The 18,667-nt window shown below is 39.3% G+C and overlaps 1 protein-coding gene across 5 annotated transcripts; it reads left to right on the forward strand.

The window, feature by feature from the left end:
* Positions 1 to 351: 351 nt before the first annotated feature.
* On the forward strand, positions 352 to 18,389 carry TNFRSF1B (TNF receptor superfamily member 1B). Of its 5 annotated transcripts, none has more exons than XM_049811141.1 (10): positions 352 to 434; positions 7,769 to 7,871; positions 10,178 to 10,306; positions 11,453 to 11,602; positions 12,494 to 12,587; positions 12,672 to 12,865; positions 13,634 to 13,708; positions 14,695 to 14,732; positions 15,207 to 15,477; positions 18,039 to 18,389. In XM_049811141.1, the coding sequence occupies exons 1-10, from the start codon at positions 381 to 383 to the stop codon at positions 18,194 to 18,196; spliced, it is 1,266 nt and encodes a 421-aa protein (XP_049667098.1). In that variant the 5' UTR covers positions 352 to 380; the 3' UTR covers positions 18,197 to 18,389. The 5 variants fall into 5 exon arrangements, with proteins under 5 accessions (XP_049667098.1, XP_049667070.1, XP_049667087.1 ...); XM_049811113.1 differs by lacking the exon at positions 18,039 to 18,389 and adding an exon at positions 16,055 to 16,404; XM_049811121.1 differs by lacking the exons at positions 352 to 434; positions 18,039 to 18,389 and adding exons at positions 6,264 to 6,314; positions 16,055 to 16,404 and having other exon boundaries at positions 12,494 to 12,585.
* Positions 18,390 to 18,667: the final 278 nt, after the last annotated feature.

An 18,667-nucleotide genomic window follows, 5' to 3' on the forward strand; every position in this document is an offset into this window, starting at 1 on the left:
AGGTCTCTCTATACCATCCCGGCAGCGCGTACGAGACACGAGTGAAACGTGGCGTGGCGGAACGGTGGGTATCGCAGAATGCTAGAACGCTGCAAAAGGCAAGTTCACACTTTGGGGCTAATGGAGCATAAACACGACTCGAGAGACCCTTTACACCCGCGGAGAGTCCCTTCTAAGATACCTAGAGTAACTTTCCTGTCCGGCCAGCAGCCAACACCGTCATCCAGCCTGGGCAACCCTGGTGAGGCGGACCACTAAGGCAGCTCCGCGCTGCCGCCCGCCCCGGGGCGGTGCCCCCCCCCTCCCCGCCTCGACCTCCCGGGGCCCGGGCGGCCGCCAGCTCCGCTCCGCTCCGCCCCGCGCCCTCACTCGGCGGCGGGATGGGGCCGCGCTGGGCGCTCCTCGCCGCGCTCCTCCACGCCGCGGGCGGCCGGGTGAGTGCGGGGAGCCTGTACGGGGCCGGGGGGGGGGAGGCGGGAGGCCCGTCCGCCCGCCACTCTGCGGTACCGAGCGGCCTTTGTCGCTGCATTGGTTGCAGGGCGGGAGTGCACCTCGTGTCGTGCAAGGTGTAAGGCAAATGGGCATCGTTCTGCTGTCACGCTTGCAAGTCCCTTGAGTAACCGGTCTCCCTCTGCTTGTACTGAACTCGGTGCGAGCTCTACAGGGGCCTCGAGTCCCACTTCTAGACTTCTTCAAAGCTCGTCCTGCTCCCTTTGGCTATGTCGTTGTTATTTCCTGGCTTCCCAAAGCAATGACTAATCGTTTTTCCTGGATTTTCATTGGAAATGTGTTGATTTTTCATGCTTGTTTGAATATTTGCAGAAACTGTGAAGGTCCTGGCAAGTGCAGAGTGTAAATCTGTATGTATTTTACACCGTTGTTTAAACAGGAAGTGCTTGTTGTGCTCTGCTGGATCCCTGAAACTATTCCCTATTTACACAGAAAAGCCCTTTAATTTACATCTAAGACCTGATGTGATGCAGCTGTGACTGTTCTCTTCTATATCCAGCTGTACCACTATTTGGCAGTGAATGCTTTTAACTGTTTAAACCAAAGGGCTTGATGGGGTCTATTTGACTTTGTGTGTATGCTATACTGGTATATTGATAGCACTTTTCAACCTGATTTTAAAGTGTCCTGAATTGTGACGATAAATACGGAAATGCTGCTGAGATGTCCAGGTCATTGCTTTTTAATGGGATGTGGATGTTGTTTACATGTTTGTTTAATCATATTAATTTAGCCTTGATAAGATAAAGATTCAGTGAAACCACATGAGGATGTCAGAGTGTATATTGAACCTGGAATTACATAATGGTCTTTTAAGGAGTACCAGGTGCTATAGTGGGTTGATAATTAATTCTTGAAATTAATCCTTTTAACTTCTTCTTGCTCATTTTGAATTCAGCTCTGGTTTATAAGGTGATACTATTTTGAACCTGATTTACTGAACATCTCGGAGCAGATAGGGTAGAGCAGATAAAGAAGGGAGAGTCTCAGGATTCTGGCAGACCTTACCACCAAAATTTAAGTGTAAAGTTTTGTCATGCTTCTTGCTGAACAAAGGGTTTTGATTTGAAAGGAATTAACTCTCCTCTCACCCTAAATATACTGATGGAAATCATGAAGGCAACTTTCAGCATCACTTTTTGCATTGTGACAAACCAAAGAAAAGTCCATATATAAATTAAAAAAACAAAACTAGGAGTTTCAGAAATACCACATCTCCCACAGAGCTGGAAAAAACCTGCCTCTTGTATCAATTTTTAAAAGTGATCAGTTAAAGAAAACTTACTTGATTTTTGAGGGAGAGAAACTGGCAAAGCGATAGCTCTTGAGTGATGCTATTTCCTGGTTTTTTTCTCATTCAGGTGAAATTACCTGAAAGCTTCTAGCCTCAGTCCCAGTGTTACATACAGGAATTGAACATAATTTTTGCCATTTTGAACAATTTAGTCACTAGATATTTTTAATAGAAACTTTCTCAATAGCCTCAAACCTAAATAACTGTCCTTTGCAAAGCAGTGCAGTGTGCTCTGCAGTTTAGTTTTGCTGATGTATGCAGAGAAGGTCATCCTCTGAATGCTCCTGAGCGGTTGTAGGTACGTGGAAGGTGTGTGGATAACCATGCACATACTCTGAACTGCAAAAGGATGAGCATAAAGGAAATCTTTTGGAAAAATCCCAAAATAAAACTAAGCAGACTGCTCAGATGTCCATGCTTTTTTTATGGTCAGGGCTAGGAGGGCTGTGGGTGACCTGCAGCTTTGTTGTTGTACATATCCACACCTGTGGTTGTTGCATCAAAGTTCATGATGACAGTCTTAACAGAGCATTGCAAAAGTCATCTGTGATACAAGCAACATCATCCCAGGAAAATAATTTGTTTCAAAATATTAGAGAAATGCCAATTCTGGCATTTGGCCTAGATAGAAGACAGTTATACCCTCCGGCAGGGTGTTTGACTGGTATACCTGGGGCATCTTGGGGAGGTTCTTCATCTACCATCTTTACACTTAGGGCTCACATAACTTCTCATTTCCTGCTCTGTTCTCAATGTTAGGTATCACCCTGTCTCCCCTAGATGCATCTTCTAGGATGTCTGCACGTAAGGTCAAACCTAATGTGGCCAATCCTGACTTGCCAATCCTTTCTTGGGAACTTGCTCATCACCTGCCCTTCTCTGACAAGTGGTGAGGATACAACCTGTCCTCCTGCCTCTCAGGCCTGCAATCTGTTATTCCTCTTGCTTTCACGCCTTGTTTGCCCGAGTATCTTTGATTTCCACAGGGAAACTGTAGCTTTTAAGACCCGTCAGCTTTGACAGTGCCTGTTACTGTAAGTGTCAGATCTTGATTTAGTGGATAGTATCTTTTATTAGGACAACTTTTGGGAAAACAGACCAACTTTCGGATACATAAGCCTGAAGTTTTGAAACAGAAGAGCTGGTATTCCTGAAAATGTGTATGTTTTTCCAAATACAGATTCACATAATGGACCCGTAATTTTAGATATTTGCAGGAAAGCAGCTTTAAAGAAGCTTTATGGTTTGAGTATAGTTGGTGCAGCCTGATACAACTCTAGCTGATTTTGGCGAGACTTGCTGTTATCTGATAACTAATCTTCAACAGAAATACTTTTGTAAATTACCAGTTTAAATATTTTAAACAGAATTATGTTTTTTCCTGTCTTCAGCAGGTTTGGTAGCTCAGCAAACGATTTCAAGTCCTTTCCATAGCAACAGATTTTTACATCAGAGTCCTTGGTGACTTCATTGTGGTTTCATATGCGTAAAGAACATTACACGCCAGACGTAGTTCCTGTTCAGACTCCTTTGTTTGACAGCTTAAGTTTGAAGAAGATAACTGTATGAAAAAGAGACCAATAAAAATGTAGGCATGTCAGTTAGGATTGAAATATATGCTTAAATATCTTTGTTTAAATGGCCTCCTTGAGTGAAAATGAATGTTATGTGAATGGATTAATATATATATTCATCCATTATATTAACATATTTTATTTCTATTATTGAAGATACTTAAATTTAATTACATATAAAGTCCAAGAATATAGGAACAAGCTGTAAGGCAGGAATTGAAGGAAATTAGGTTCATTATAATTAATATTCAGCACATAGGGAATGTACTATATTGTGACACGCTGTGAGTAGTTGAGACCTGGACTTCCTCGCCAATAGGTAGAGCCAGGTTGGTGCATTGGATCAAGCCCTTCTAATTTGACAGAAGTCTGTATCCAAATCTTGTTCAGTAGTTCATGACTCGGGCTCAGCTCTGGTACAGACATGAGGGTCTCAGTTGTGGCTGGCATCTGTATGACTCTGTGGGAGGGGACAGCCTGCAGGCCCTTTCCCTTCCCTTGTGCTGCTCCACACAGCACAGACAACAGCTGCAGGCCTGAAAAATCATGATATACAGGCATGTTCTCTGCTAGTTTTGTCTTCCAGTGGGTAGGGTATTGGGAATCTTGGAAACAATTGTGCTTGTGCATACGTATTTAGAAGAGTCTGTACTAACCTCTCAATTGGTATGGAGACTGCTGTTAGCCCGCTCCTCTCCAGTGACAAATTAGGTAACCTATCTACTGGATGTCTGTAGTGCAGATGGGAAAATTATTCAAACAGTGCGGGGACTCTGGAGAGAGAGTCTTGAGTCATTGACTTTTTGCGTCTTCGTTATTGCTTAATACACAGGCATTGCAAAAATCTCCCTGGTGATTTGGGTAGTCAAAGGCAAGCATGGTTTACCCATTTCTGTGCCAGAATATATTGCTTAATTTGATGTGCATAGAGCTAGACTAAATTTCATGTTTAATAATGTTTGTGCCTCTGCTGCTAGATAGATGAGGCATTTTACTTCTACTTGTACCTGTCAAATTAAAAGAAGTCTTCCAAAGTCTTCATTTTGTCTGTATAAATATCTTAAAAGTCTGCTGCCATGAGACGCTACTAACTAATCTGAGAATTTCTAAGGCTATAATGCAAAAGATGCAACATCAGGTTAATTTTCCTTCACACAATCTGCTTACAGAAAATTGAATCACAGTAAAAGCAGAAGACAAAATAAGGACTTAGGAGAGATACAAACAGTAACAAAATACAAAGATCGTGGAATAGAATCTGACCCCTACTCATCAGTCTTTCAGCCCAAAGCAGCCAATGGATCTGGATGCTAGGTACAAATATTGTGCTGCCCAGCTTGGACCTTAAAATTGGCGAGATGGCTAGAAAAAGTGTGGTCTTCTTGTAGCCAAGAAATCCAGGAATTTTATACCTAGTAAGAGGCCTACACTTCCTACAAAGTAGCAGATTTGACTGCTGGCCTTGACAGCTTTGATTAAGCTAGTTTACATTGGAAGTAACTACTAGAATTAATGGCATCCTTCCAGTGCAAACAAAGCTGAGCTCATGTGTGTATATAAATTGTACTTAGGGGAGTTACAAGTCCCTTTTAGTTTCCCATAATGTTCTTTGAGGACAGTTGGCAAGAAATTGTCAATTGTATGTCATTGAGAGCCACAGCTCATCAGATAAAATTTCAGGGAGATTGTATCAGACAGTAGAGATATCCTTTCAAGCACAACTTAAAAGACACAGATGTGAACCCATCAACCAAGAGGTTTTCCTGTGTCTTTAACTTGCAGGGCAGTATTTACAACAGACAATACAGAGGATGAGATAAGAACATTTTTTGCCAGGAAGACTCACCAGCAGGATAATTTGTGATGCTGTTTATTATATTTGCTCCTTTTTTTTTTCCTGTGTCTGCTCTTGCAGTGAAGTTTTATGTTTTAAAAAGACTCAAGTGCTTGTTTTAATGAAGTTGATCATAGTGACTACAAAAATGTGATGACAACACTTGATCTTTCTTCTTTTAATAAACAAGAAAATAAGTTAAATGACTTCTGATGAGAGCAGAGCCCTTTTCTTCTCCTTTATCAGAGTTTAGTGTCAGCTCACATTTGCAAATGGTGTGGTTTATTGTGGCCCATCCTATGAGGGTATAATACCAAGTCCAGCATTAACAGTTATTACTGAACCTAGAAGGTATTGAAAAGCCTTGTTTTTATTTTTTAATTATTATGGTTATTATTCTTATTAATAATGATGAAACTGAATGTTGAAGCCAGCCTCCTTGTTTTGCTTTAAAGTCTTCAATCCTTGTGCAAGCACCCTTTAAATAAGCCCTCTTAACTGGAAAGCAAAAATGGAGGCCAAAGTAGGTTTTGGAGATATTTGAGGCTGCAGCATGGTTCCTGCAAAACTGGCTTTCTTCTCATCAAAAGACAAAGAGCAGCGTTTGAAAAATGCAGCTTGTGCTCAGCAGTTGTTTCTTACTTCACCTACTCTAGTGTTTAAGATGGAGAATCTTTTTTTTTTTTTGTCATCCTTCCCCACCCCATCACAGTTTCTAGCCTGTTAAAAGCATCTTTACAAGTTTGTTCTTTAGTTTGCAACTTGACTGTTTCTCATTGATCTGGCTATGAGAGAATGGGAATGGTATTGGTGAAACCCATCCTCAGTCTCCCTGGTTTTGAATCTTTAACTCAACTGACTGATCAGAAGACATCAGAATTGTCCTGATGTCCGGTCAGTGTTACCAGTTTTCACAGTGTTTCAAATGGGAGTGGTGAAACTTCTACTTAAATAGTTTGCTTTCCTTTTTTCTTTTCTGCAATGAATACTGAAACTTAAGAAGGCCTTTCTCTGCCTTCACATTCTCAGGAAAGGTTCTTTTTGACACTGACTGTTGAGTGGATGGGTGAAATCCTGTTTCTGCTATGCAGCTAGATAAGAGGTAAATATTTCATGATAAGCTGTATGAGAAAATATTGGGTTCCCTTTAAGCAATTGTTGAGGATGGGAAGTTTTAGTCTACTTTGTCAGTAATATGAAGACACAATAGATAATCAACATGTTTTTTCAGTAAGAAGGAAGGATGTTTTCATTACCAGCCTCCAAAGAGTTTGTTCCTGTTTTGATTTCTCTTTTTAATAATACTTTAAAGTACTTCTCTAAATATGTGTAGATTACACATGGAGCAATCTCTTCAGACTGCAGAAAACTAAGCAGTGTCACATACTTTTTGAACAGCATCTTTCTGATCTAGCAGGAAACTCCTACGCTTGTACTACCTAACATTAGCCTTTTTCTTTTGAGTGAGTATATTTTTCCCTTTGAAAACAGACGGCAGGTCCTCAAATATTTTGACACTTGTTCATTGAAGTCATTGAGCTGTGCTGACTGGTGTGAGTTGAAAATTAGGTGCACTGTATTTCATGACTTTCTTATGCATTTGACCTGCCATATGAGGTAGGTTTTTTATTTTCATTTAAGTCTTGTAGACAGTTGCTCCTTTTCAGAAGCAGCAGTGCAGTTTTTGGAGACATCATTTTCAAAACATCAAGGCCTTTCTCATTCAGAAAGGAATCACAAAGTATCTGGAATGATAAAAGCCTTTTTTCCTTTCCTTTGGTGAAACAGTTCTAATGGTACAGGTTCTTTGACTGACGGGATGGTTTATCTTAGCTGGATATTGCACGGGTGTAAGCAAGGATGAAATGAACGTAAGCACAATAGAGAATTGAGCTTAGTGTCCTATGTCCTTTGCACCCACTGATGAAAACAGAAAGATTCCTTCAAGCATTGCAGTAGTGCTAGACCCACAGCTCCATCTTCCACCAGCTCGAGAGGCCTGAAGGAATTAATAAGTAGCAAAGTCAATCTTTTCATTTCCAAATAGGGCTCTAAATGTGTATAGGAAGTTGACCTACTGAGTAAGAAGGTATCATTTTTAACATAGCCACTTTGCAGAAGATGCTTCTCCCCACAAATCAACAGTAAGAATTCAAGTTTCACTGGTGTTTTGTTAAAGGTTGTTTGAATCATGGCAACTGAGAATAGGTACTTAGCCCTTTGGTTTGGGGGGTGCAGTAGTGACCAGGTGTGATGCTAATCCCATAGTTCCATTGCATTCTTTTGAACATAAAACCTGGAGAACTCACTTTGTTCATTGTGACAGATCTTTGAAAAACAGAGTAACCTCTAAATGGTCTCAAGTAGCTTATAAGATGTGCATTCTCCTTCATCTTTTTGGCATCTGCTGCTTTCTGTTTCATCAGGCCTACATCAGTGCCTTGGGAAGGAAGGTGGTTATAACTGCACTGATCTTTAAGTCTTTGTCTCTTTTGAATGTCTACTTTAGGGTCAGAATGGACTTGTGAGTCATGATATCCCATTAATTTCTCCTAGGAATATTCACTGCCCTATACACCACAGTTTGGACAATGTAAAGATCCCAGCACTGAATTCTACGAAGAAGGACTTAATAAATGTTGCAGCCAGTGCCCTCCAGGTAGGTTGTAATTCAAGCTATTGCTTTACACAGCCAAATTCAGTCAATTTTCAGATGAGCGTAGTACATTTTGTTTATTTATACATCTGAAGAGCATTGCATTTTTGCTGTTGTAATGCACTCTAGCTGGAAGATGACAAAATGCTGTCACTGGGTGGGCAGCTACAGATTCTGTCCTGTGACTTAGTGCATGTTTGATTCTGCACAAATCCTGTTTTTAAAACAAGAATAAAGCAAGATGTCATTAGCAACATTTAAATGATATAATGACAAGACTGTAAAAATATCTGCAAAAAAGACACATTGTTCATCACCATTGGAATTCTCTTACAAGGTTAACCTGGCTGGGGCTTATCAGGAGGTGGGCTGATGAGCTCTTGTAAGCACAGTTTTGTGCTGAGCTCTTGTAAGCACAGCTTTGCGTGGTGTTTAAAGTATTGAAGTATTTTTAAGTGAACATTGAGCAGGGAGCAACAGCTCACTAAGGGAATTATAAAAATTAGAGAATACGTGTCAGACCCAGCCCACTAATAACAAATATATTGTAAAACAGGGCATGAGGTAGAGCTTAGTTTCTGTACTTTGATAATATCACTTATATAAGGGGCTTTCCATTGGACAGGTTGATCTATAATTGCTCATTAAGGGAGTTTTGTTGTCTTTTACTGTAAATCAGACACTGCAGACCACTATCAGAGACTGAGTACAAGACCACAGAAACTGTCTGCTTTGAGTTGTCATGTCTTACACTCTAGTGATAATTATTAGTGATCTTTTGCTAGCAAAAATTGTCAACTGCAGAAAGGTGGGTGTGTAGGTTCGGTTTTTGGGGGGAGGTAGTAGTGCCATTTGGATATTTTAATAATAGAGTTTTTTTAACAAGTTGTCATTGTATTATTATATTAACCCAGCAAAAAACTGCCTTTTTTTCTCATTACATGCTGAGCAAACAAAATCTGTCTCCAGAAATGCTGAGTTGCAATCATAGACATCCGGAAGTTTAAGCAGGAAATCAGTATATGCTGAAGCAGCCACAGTTGATTGAATTAACCGAAAATGTCTAGGTAGATCTGTCAAACTTCCTTTGTTAAAAACACAACGAATGAAAGATAATTCATAGGTAAAACCTTTTTCTGTTGTGGTATGTACTGTTCAGTCTATTTCTCCTTAAGTTTAATTTTTCAGAATAACAAACTGGACAAGTTGTAGGAAGTATAAAATCTTTATTTTTCTTATGATGAATTTGAATTTTTTTACTATAATTTATCAAAAATTGAAGCCTAAATCATTAGCAGGATGTAGGAGGCAGAATTTTAAGCTTCAAGTAAGTACATGATAAAACAAAGTCTTTGGAAAGAATTCCTGTGGTTCACCTCCAGGGTCCCTTCTTTTGGAGAACAAAGATTCTCCATGCAGCTCCAAAGACTCTCAGTGTTACTCCTGCTTTCTGAGTATATTTTCCAGGATATTTCTGTACAGGATATGAGACATTGACTTTAATCATCATCTTAAGGGGGAAATGGCAACTGAGGTGTTTTCCTTTCTCCAAAATGGATATGTTGGAGCTCATATTTACTTATTTCCACCACTGCACTGAACCGTGTTGTTGGTGAGAAGCATTGGAGAAACTACCTTTGATAGCTTTTGATTTTGTCTGGAATGTCAGTAGCTTTAGAAACTTGTTGGTTTGATCTCTTAGGGCTGGCTGATCATCTTAGGGCTGGCTGAAAACGTGAAGGAAAAAGGGTGAGCTCATGTCCCTTCAGTAGTGACAAGCAGTGAAATTCTAATTTAGGTCTGTTTGTGGTAATACCTTATTATGCCTTCTTCACTTGGTGCCTGTAACGGTAGTAAGGGCCTCATCCAGAAACGTCATTCTAGCACATGCCTGACGTATGGCCCGAAACACCATCCTGTGTTTCACCACAAAACACAGCTTCTATGAGGGTAAAAAGTTTGGTTTATGCGCTGTGGTAGCTGCATCTAAGTATATGCTGAGGGGTTTTGTTCAGGGTTGAGGCTGCCTTGTTTTGAACATAGCTGGAATTCACTGAACTGAATGTAGGAATAGGGGTCAAACATGAATAATGTAAAAGAAATCAGAGTTTCTCTGTATATACTCGCAGTTGTCCTTTAAATCAATACTTACTTGGTATATGTTACCAACCTGATAGTGGCAATGAAGGGAAGGTGTTTCTACAGCTAAGAATGAACCTTACCTTAAACAATTCCTAGTGTTCTTTTCCAATGAGATGTTTTCTCTGTTTTGTTTTGTTTGGGTTTTGGTTTTTGTTTTTTTTTAATAGGTCAATATAAGGCAGAGAGCTGCAGTCACACTGCGGACACAAAGTGCAGTCCCTGTAGACCTAACACATATACAGCAATCTGGAATCGGTCTCCTCAGTGCTTTGCCTGCTCACCACCCTGCAGGAAAGGTAGGCTTGAATTATTAAAGAGGCCTTTGTGAGTTTAACAGCGTGCTCAAAGAGTACGCTTGGTTTAACGTAGTCTTTTCTCCTAAGAAAACTGGGAGGTTTTGTCTATCACTTGTATAGTCCCATTCTCATGCTTTTGGTCCTCACAAGATTTGGGTAGAGGAATCAGGGAAAAGTCTTGCAGGGGCCCCTGCCCCTTTTTCTCCCTAAGTCCTAAAAATGTGACACCAATCTTTTATTCTTGGAAACTAAGGCACTGCATCACTAAAATAGATCCAAATGTCACGGTAGAATAACTTCCTGCTTATAGTCTCCAGCCAAGGGAGCTTAAGACCTGATTTACATAGGGTTAAATGGATAAATTACATTTCCAGCATCCAGTCATTTCTCAGTTTGTCTGCTGAACTGACAACATCAAACACCAGTTTTCTTATATTATTTTTATTTCTTTTGCAAAGCAGCATAGTCAGTGAGAGCACACTGGTTCAGTTTGTTAAAGCAGCTTAACAGTTTGTAAGGTAGTACATTGGACCAATATCTGTACGTTGGTCTAATAGATCATGTGCATTAACAATTCAGTCATACTGTTGCCCATCACTTCTAATGGAAACTGGTGTAGAAAATTATCTACTTGACTCACTGGCAAATAAGTTTTAAGGATACAGTCTAAGTTGTTCAAAGGACCTTTGATCTCATCTAAATAGATAATCCTACAAAGCTGGTTAATTACAGTATGAAAATGTCTGTAATAAGGTCTCCAATCACTTTAAATACAGTTGCATGATCTGCATAGACTACAAATCTTAGTATGGCCCCCAGATACCACAGTGGTGAACACAGGTAACACAAATGTGCATATTTATGGTTACAATACAATATAATGCAACTGCAGATACAGAGTTTCAAGTGTGCATTCTACAAATGCAAATTTCTGCTTTCCTAGAGAGAGAGAGAGGAAACTCTTCTGAAAATGTAGATGTTGGGGCATATAAGGTATTTGTTTTATGATGGTATACTAGCCAGAAGCTGCAAAATTGTCTTCAGTTTGTGGTATGTGAACATCACCTCATATTCAGCTGAAACATTGCGGGCTATGATTTTAAATGTTGCTAATGACATCTTGCTTTATTCTTGTTTTAAAAACAGGATTTGTGCAGAATCAAACATGCACTACGTCACAGGACAGAATCTGTAGCTGCCCACCCAATGAGTACTGCATTTCAAAAATATATGACTCTTGCAAAATATGTAAAGTGCATAAAAAATGTGGAAAAGGTTACCGAGTTTCCAGAAGAGGTAATTTAATTCTGAACACTCTACACACAAAATAGTTTTACTGTATGAAGAGGGTTATTTTTTGCATTAATAGTCCATAAATATTTCTGAATCTGCCTCCAACTCAGTAAATTACAGGAATATAGTCCTTTAATTCCCTACAGTTAAGCATTCTTTTTAGTGCAAGTATTATCTTAGCAAGTAGGCAGTAACTACAGCAACAGTATTCTCAAGAGGCATAACCAAAGGGACAACATGTTGCATTAATTTACTACCCTATATCAGAAAGTTCCCCAATCCAACTTAATCTTCCTTTGTTTTGCTCTACTGTGTGATTTATTCTATACAAGTGACTCAGATTCGAGACCACTTAATTCCTCCTTACATTGTTGAAACAGGGCTTCAGGTTGAATTTTGGTTACAGTAAATAATGATGACTCTATGCTGTCCTGCAGAATTAATCTGTTTTTATTAGATGATGAAATTCACCACTCTGCTAATGTTGCTGTCTCAAGATGATAAATAATATTCAAAGAGGTGGAACACTGAGTATTTCTAAGAAATTAAGAATCATTTGAAAATATACAAAACTCCAACAGAATGGAATCGGGGTCAATCTGTCAGGGACTAGTGAAAAAGCTCAACTTTGTCTGCAGTACCACATTTTAGCCTTTTTGTGGATTTTTACAGTCTTTGAGAAAGATGGACTATCAAGGGCACCAAACTAACAGCCGATTAATCTTCTGATTTGTGTTCGGGTTGGGTGTTTCAAATTAATCTCTTATATGACAGTTAAAGACTGTATTTTGGGTACTGCCTCTGTATCACTTCCAGGATCTGTACTGCAGACCTTGATTATTCATTCTTGTTTCTCACTAGATGACTAACTGGAGTTTTTCTATTTGTTTAAAGGGACAGATAGCACAGATACAGAATGTAAACCTTGTCCTCCTGGCACTTTTTCGCATGAGGAATCTTACGATACCAGCTGTATACCACATACGGTGTAAGCCAGTGTTTCTGTCTAATGGCAACCTTAACTGTGCACAGGGTTGCTTTCTTTCCTAACTTCTCTTTTTGTTTCTTGCAGTTGTAAATCAGTGGCTATTCCGGGAAACAGAATGAATGACACTGTTTGCAGTGACTCAGGAACAGCAGTTGCCACAGTTCTACCTCACACTATTTTGAACCTGCTCCTGACCCAAAGCTCGGCTTCCAGCAAACCTGAAATAATAACTCGACCTGTCGTTTTAAACTCTGTACCTGAAATGTCTCACATAATCGGTGAGCTACTAACTCGTTTAAAGTAATTTTTGTCTGGCTAGGAAGCAAGTTTTTATTTAGTTCTCAGTTTCTTTCCAAGACCTGTACCCAAACAGAACCTCAGAAGACCTGAATTAATTCAGTATGACAATGTTTGTAGTGAGTTGTATAATATTTACCTATGTATCTGTGCTACCCTAGTGCATTCTACAGTCCTTGTAATTCTAGAAAGATTTCTAAAAAGTCCCAAACTAGATTATACAAGGCATTTCCTGAGAATTGCTACTATGAAGGAGCTGGGAGAAGGTTGTATCTTAGATTCTGGACTAGGCAAACTTGATTTCTTCATAAACCTCCTGGTGAGAGGTCTTTGGAGACTTCTGGCAGCCTTTCCTACGATGGGAAGTCCTTATAGCATGCAGAAGTGCACATGTATTCTCTCCTGTTCACAACCTATCCAGAAGGCATATATGTGTAGGAGCTTTCTAAACTGTCTGGCCTTGTATTTAACAAACTGTTGCTAGCCTAAAGAGATGTCTTTTGTGACTGAGGCCAAAAGTCTGTCCTCACTTTTCAGGACAGGAAAATTCAATTTTATGAAGAGGTGGAGACTGAAATGAGACCTTGGTATCTGACAATAGAGGCATCAAATGTCAATGTCAGGCACAACTGATACTTGTAAATTTAGTTTTTGTAGCCATGAACAGAAACTACAAAACTACCTCTTTCTAATTATGTCCTTCATCAGATCAACCTGCTAAATAATTTATCTTTTTTATTTATTTTCAGGATCAGTAGCAGGTCCATTGTTATTGGTCCTGATAATCAGTATTTTGGGGTATTGTTTAGTCTCCAAAAAAAAAGGTAAGATTCATGAAGTGAAAACAAGCAGATATGTAAATATTGGGAAAAGTGTCATCTTACTTCCTTCCAAGTTGAGCCTAGTGGTTGACTGACGTTAGTGTCTTAGAAGATGCTAGCTCTCTTTGAAGCTTTTCTTGTGGCTGGACATGGATGAAATATCACTAATGTGGAGGTTCTTTGTTGTCTAATAATGCATGAGTTAATTTACGTTTTTTTCAAGGGGACAAGGAGATGATTTACAGGTTTCTGCCTCACTAGCCGGCAACCTATAGCTTCTTGAAACCCTGAGGAGCTTTTGACACCATTCCTCTCCTCACATTGAGGTGAAATTGGCAAAAAGGTTCAAAGGTCAATAGAAGAGTGACTAAGAGAAAACTCATGCAGATAAGCTTGATCACATAAGCTTTGCGGTTACAGAAAAATAGAATTAAAAAAATACTCCAGGAATTCTGTATATATTTAGAGTTAAAATATTGTTATTAAATCACATGGGGTGAAATTAATCTCAATACAGGGGTGCAGTGAGGCAAATGTCCCATTCAAATCTCTCTTGTTCCTCAGATTTTAGATAATTGTCTAAACATACAACATCCTAGTGCAGTTGGACAACTGTACAACAGTTGTGCTCCTTCTCGAGCTTGTTAAATATTTTGTACTTCATCATTTAAATATTAGACATTATAAAATGTTATCATTAAACAGTCATGACCATAGTTTATTGTCATCCATACCTTTTCTCACTGACACTATACTAGAAAAATTATTAATTCATGCAGAGGGTCCTCTTTGCTTGCTGGCTAAATTTGTCACCTTACAAAATTAATATACTGTAGCTTTCAACTAATGTAGTATTAGGTGTAGGTGTAATAAATGTACATTTCGAGTTTATTCCAGGAGCAGAGGATATCACTCAGACAAGTTAAGAGAGCAGCTTTTGCAACTGAAACAAATTTGGGTGCTAATGAACTGTCTTTCCTCACTTGCAGCCCTTGTATACTCTCCAACAAGAACAGAAGCAGATTCGGTGAGTGTCACTCCTTTCTTTCCATCTTTTCCATTTCTTTAAAAGTTATATAGAAATCATGCAATCTTACCTAATTACAAGTAGCAGAAAACTGCACAGCAGAAAGACAACTGGAGTGAGAATAGGATGGTTTGGTCCCCAAGCTAGATGGCAAGATGTACCTTACATAACTCACATAATGTACCACCCTCGCTTTATGTTAGGCTGTATTAGCAATAAAACAGAGGTGTGGTTCAGAAGACCAGATTTTTGAGCCTTTGTTCCCTAGGTAATCAGTGAAGTACTGTAGGTGCCTTCAGGAGACAGGTTCATTTTGTTGAATGCCTAATGATCTGGTACGAATTTTACTTACTATGCAATCACTACGCAAATGGCAATTATCTGTGGTTTCTTTAGCTGCCTAAGTACTGACTGGTTCTTTTTTAGTGTTTTCTAAAAAGACTAATGTTTTGCATTTCTCTGCAAATCTTCCAGCCTTTTTCCCCTACAGAAAAGCAGTGTGACAAAAAAGTAAGAAGTACAGGATCGCAAAACTCCAGCAGTTCTGAACAGGAGGAACAGCATCTCTTGGAAACTTCTGAATCCAGCAGTAGCTCCCTGAATAATCCAACTGGATCTGCAAGAGTCAGTGTGAGAAGTAACAAGAACAATGAAAAGAAAGAAACAGAAGGATTTCAGCAGCAACATTCAGCTGCAGAAGGTTGTAAGCTTTACAGCGGAGACAGACACAACTCTGCGAGTTCAGGTAAGAATGTATCAGAATGATCCAGAACCTCTTGGATTTTGATTATCAATTATGAGTCTTTTTAGAAGAAGTTTACGTGGTAGGGTAAAAGATCAGACTCTTGTTCAGCAGAGAGAGTATTTAGTAACTTTTGAAAAGAAAAAGCGATTGTTTTAAGTTGTCAGCCTGAGATAGTAAAGAGTGTCCTCAATGGAGAAAGAGTTATTTGCAGACTAGGCAGATCAGTGTGATGGTAGGCAGTTACCTGTGAGTGTAAGAGCCAAAAGGAGCAGTAAGAAAAGAACATAATCAAAAGCATCTGAAATGCCAACAGATGGATAGGAAGTTGGCTGTTATCCAGGGCTCTGTATTCATTTTATGGCTTTTTTATTTCTGGGATGACACATGGATTTTATGGTACCAAAAAAACCCTAAAATGTTACAGAACCAACTCCACGAGCTTGCCTAAATTAAGTGGAGCAAGAAGATATTTAGTGTCTATTTTAACTTTTAAGTCAAAGAACTGGATAAAGAATCCAACTGTCCTTTTCTGGGTTTCATTCTTCCATGTTTAATGTGTTTTCTGTTTATTTGACAGAACATTCTGGTAACGGAGGAACGCAGGTGAATGTGACTTGTATTGTTAAAGTATGTAGTCCAGACTGCAGTTCCCAGTTGCCAGAACAGACTAGTTCAACTAGCATGGATTATGGAAACGCTCCCTATTATTCCCCAACAAGGGAAGAAATTCCCCTTTCAAAAGAAGAAAACCCCTTGAAAAAAGAAACTGAAATTAAGAGCTCAGTGGAAAACGAGGACAATTTGCTTCAAGACTTACTTTCAGAAGAAGAGAAGTTTCCTCTGGGTATTCAAGATGCGGGGATGAAAACCAGTTAAAGGAAATTGCAAATCATATACTGATTGACTAATAAAATTAGCCAAACAACATCGTATCTTCTGAAATAAACATTATCTTAAATGTAGCATTCCTGCAGAGACTTGAAATTTCAGACGAATATAGAGACTGATGCTTTAGAGGTTTTTAATCTTGTCAGCTTTGGGAGTCAAAGGATGATCTTTGCAGTTTAAAAAAAATTTGAATGCTTTTTCTTTTAAACTGAATGGCCAACTCCTCCCTTTCTTGTGTGATACCCCAGAGAGACCTTTACTAGATTTGAAAAGGAACATTTTTCTAACTTTATCCCATCGATTTATCTGCTGAGACTTCTTGTGATGATAATTTGGGTTCAGTATGCCACCTGTCAAGAACATGTCTGTGACTAGCTCTTCTGGAGTTAATTTACTGGAGATAATTAACTGGAGTTAAATTATCATTCATTCGATGCTAATGAATTATCCATTTTATTTCCTATCCCCTATCTTCATGGACATACTTTCCCTCATCCTCATGGATATTTCTTTTATTATTACAGTTTGCTTTTGCTTGTTATTGGACCAAACTTCTCAAATCAACCTTAAGTACATGGAGGAGTGAAACCTTTTACAGGAGCTTTTTTTACTAGATTACAACTGTCTAAACAGTAGCATCTCATTAGCTGTACATAGTTTATTTTATTTTAGAACAGAAAATCTAGATTAGTTGTTATCTTAGAGTAGGAAATAAGTTCCTTTTATTGGCAAAGTTTGTCATCTTTGTGTCCTGGTTGATTTAATATAGTTTCCTGATTGATTCTGACCTCATTTTTGAGGTTAACCACAACCCCAAAATATTTTTCTCTATGTTCCAGTGAATATTAGAGAAGATCCATGTCAGATATGCCAGATAGCTCATGCCTATTGACCTCAGGAAAAGGACTCTCTCTGGATGATTGCATAGCATAATCTGTAAAGCGTGGAATAGACTCAAACCTCAGAACCAGAAAATCCTGTTGTCCTTCACTTCTTGCGCGATGCTGAACATCCAGCCACCTCTTACAGAAAATTAGTAGAGGTTTTCTTTGAATCAAGTGGAGTCTTTTGGTTTTGGAAGTCAATCTTTAGGATCCCATTTCCCATAATTATATTTTATGTGTGTGACTTAACCGACAATTGTGGTGTCTGTATTCAACCAGAATTTGCAATATGGTGTCTGAGTTACATTTGAGTGAAGTCATATAGTAGGCATAACTTTTTTCTTTCATGCCGTGAGAACATACTGTTGGACTAGATGATCGCTGTACTTCCAGCTGAACTATTCTATTCTACCTCAAGAGAAACTAAATCTAGTAGTTATTTCTGAGGCCTTAGATTGAAAAAGGGTATTTTGGAATGGCATTTATTCTACAGCTACAGCAGAGATACAGATTTTAAAAATACAAATTTTAAACTTCCACAAAAGCTATGAGACTTACTAATATTCTTTCTGGAATGGAGAACTGGCAAACAGGTCTTTAATTCTACTATGAGAAACCTGTTACAACTGTGTATTAAACTTGTACTTGAAGGTAGTTTTCAGAAAAGACTTTGAAAGTGGGCACACTGGAACTATTACAAAACTGAAGGATTTAGGCAAGAAAAGAACCTAATTTTATACAGTGTTTTGAACCTCTTGCACTGTAGTGAGTATTTTCATGTCTTGTCAGGTCCCAGTATTTTGTCTGGTCCCAGGTCCCTGTCAGGGACCAGATTGAAGCAGCGGTGGAAGATTTTTGAAGAAGTTTCAAAGACGTTAAAAAGGAAGATCGTGTTACAGCATTTAATTTACTGGGTTTTCAAATTACGGATCTGTGTGATGGAATGAAAATCCAAGTTTTATGTTGAAGTGGGAAAGATGCAGTTGTATTTGCTTATAAGAAGTAAAAAAAAAAAAAAAAAAAAAAAAAAAGCCTGCATTTTTGCAAGTACATGTATCTTCCAAGTTCCCTGACCTCTTCATTAAACAAAATTCTGATTTCTGGTTAAGCTGCTGCTTTCCAAGCAATTTTATTTCCTCCCGACGACAGGAGGACGGACCCCCTGCAGCCTGTTGATGAGGACTCTCATCAACAACCACCACTCTTTCGCTTCAGCGTCGGCGAATGCGCTCATCGTCTTGGCCTCCAGCCTGGGCGAACCGGCCGTTGACGCTTTTACGAGCCAAAAAGCTGTGCTTACTGCCGCTTACTCGACGCCACGGCGGTCCGGCCCGGGCTCCAGTCATGCAGCCGCCGGCGGGACGTTCGCCCCCCCCCCCTCCCTCCCCCAGCCCCGCGCTCCGGGGCGGGGCGAGAGC

Source organism: Accipiter gentilis, chromosome 1, assembly GCF_929443795.1.
Source record: "Accipiter gentilis chromosome 1, bAccGen1.1, whole genome shotgun sequence".
In the NCBI taxonomy this organism is placed as follows: Eukaryota; Metazoa; Chordata; class Aves; order Accipitriformes; family Accipitridae; genus Astur; species Astur gentilis.

What these genes read in the sequence shown, in the direction of transcription:
- TNFRSF1B (XM_049811113.1), top strand. Translation starts at nt 381, where the DNA reads ATGGGGCCGCGCTGGGCGCTCCTCGCCGCGCTCCTCCACGCCGCGGGC. An exon ending in TTGCAGCCAGTGCCCTCCAG is followed by an intron (nt 7,872 to 10,177) that starts GTAGGTTGTAAT and finishes TTTTTTTAATAG; the next exon opens with GTCAATATAAGGCAGAGAGC. An exon ending in TTTAGTCTCCAAAAAAAAAG is followed by an intron (nt 13,709 to 14,694) that starts GTAAGATTCATG and finishes CCTCACTTGCAG; the next exon opens with CCCTTGTATACTCTCCAACA.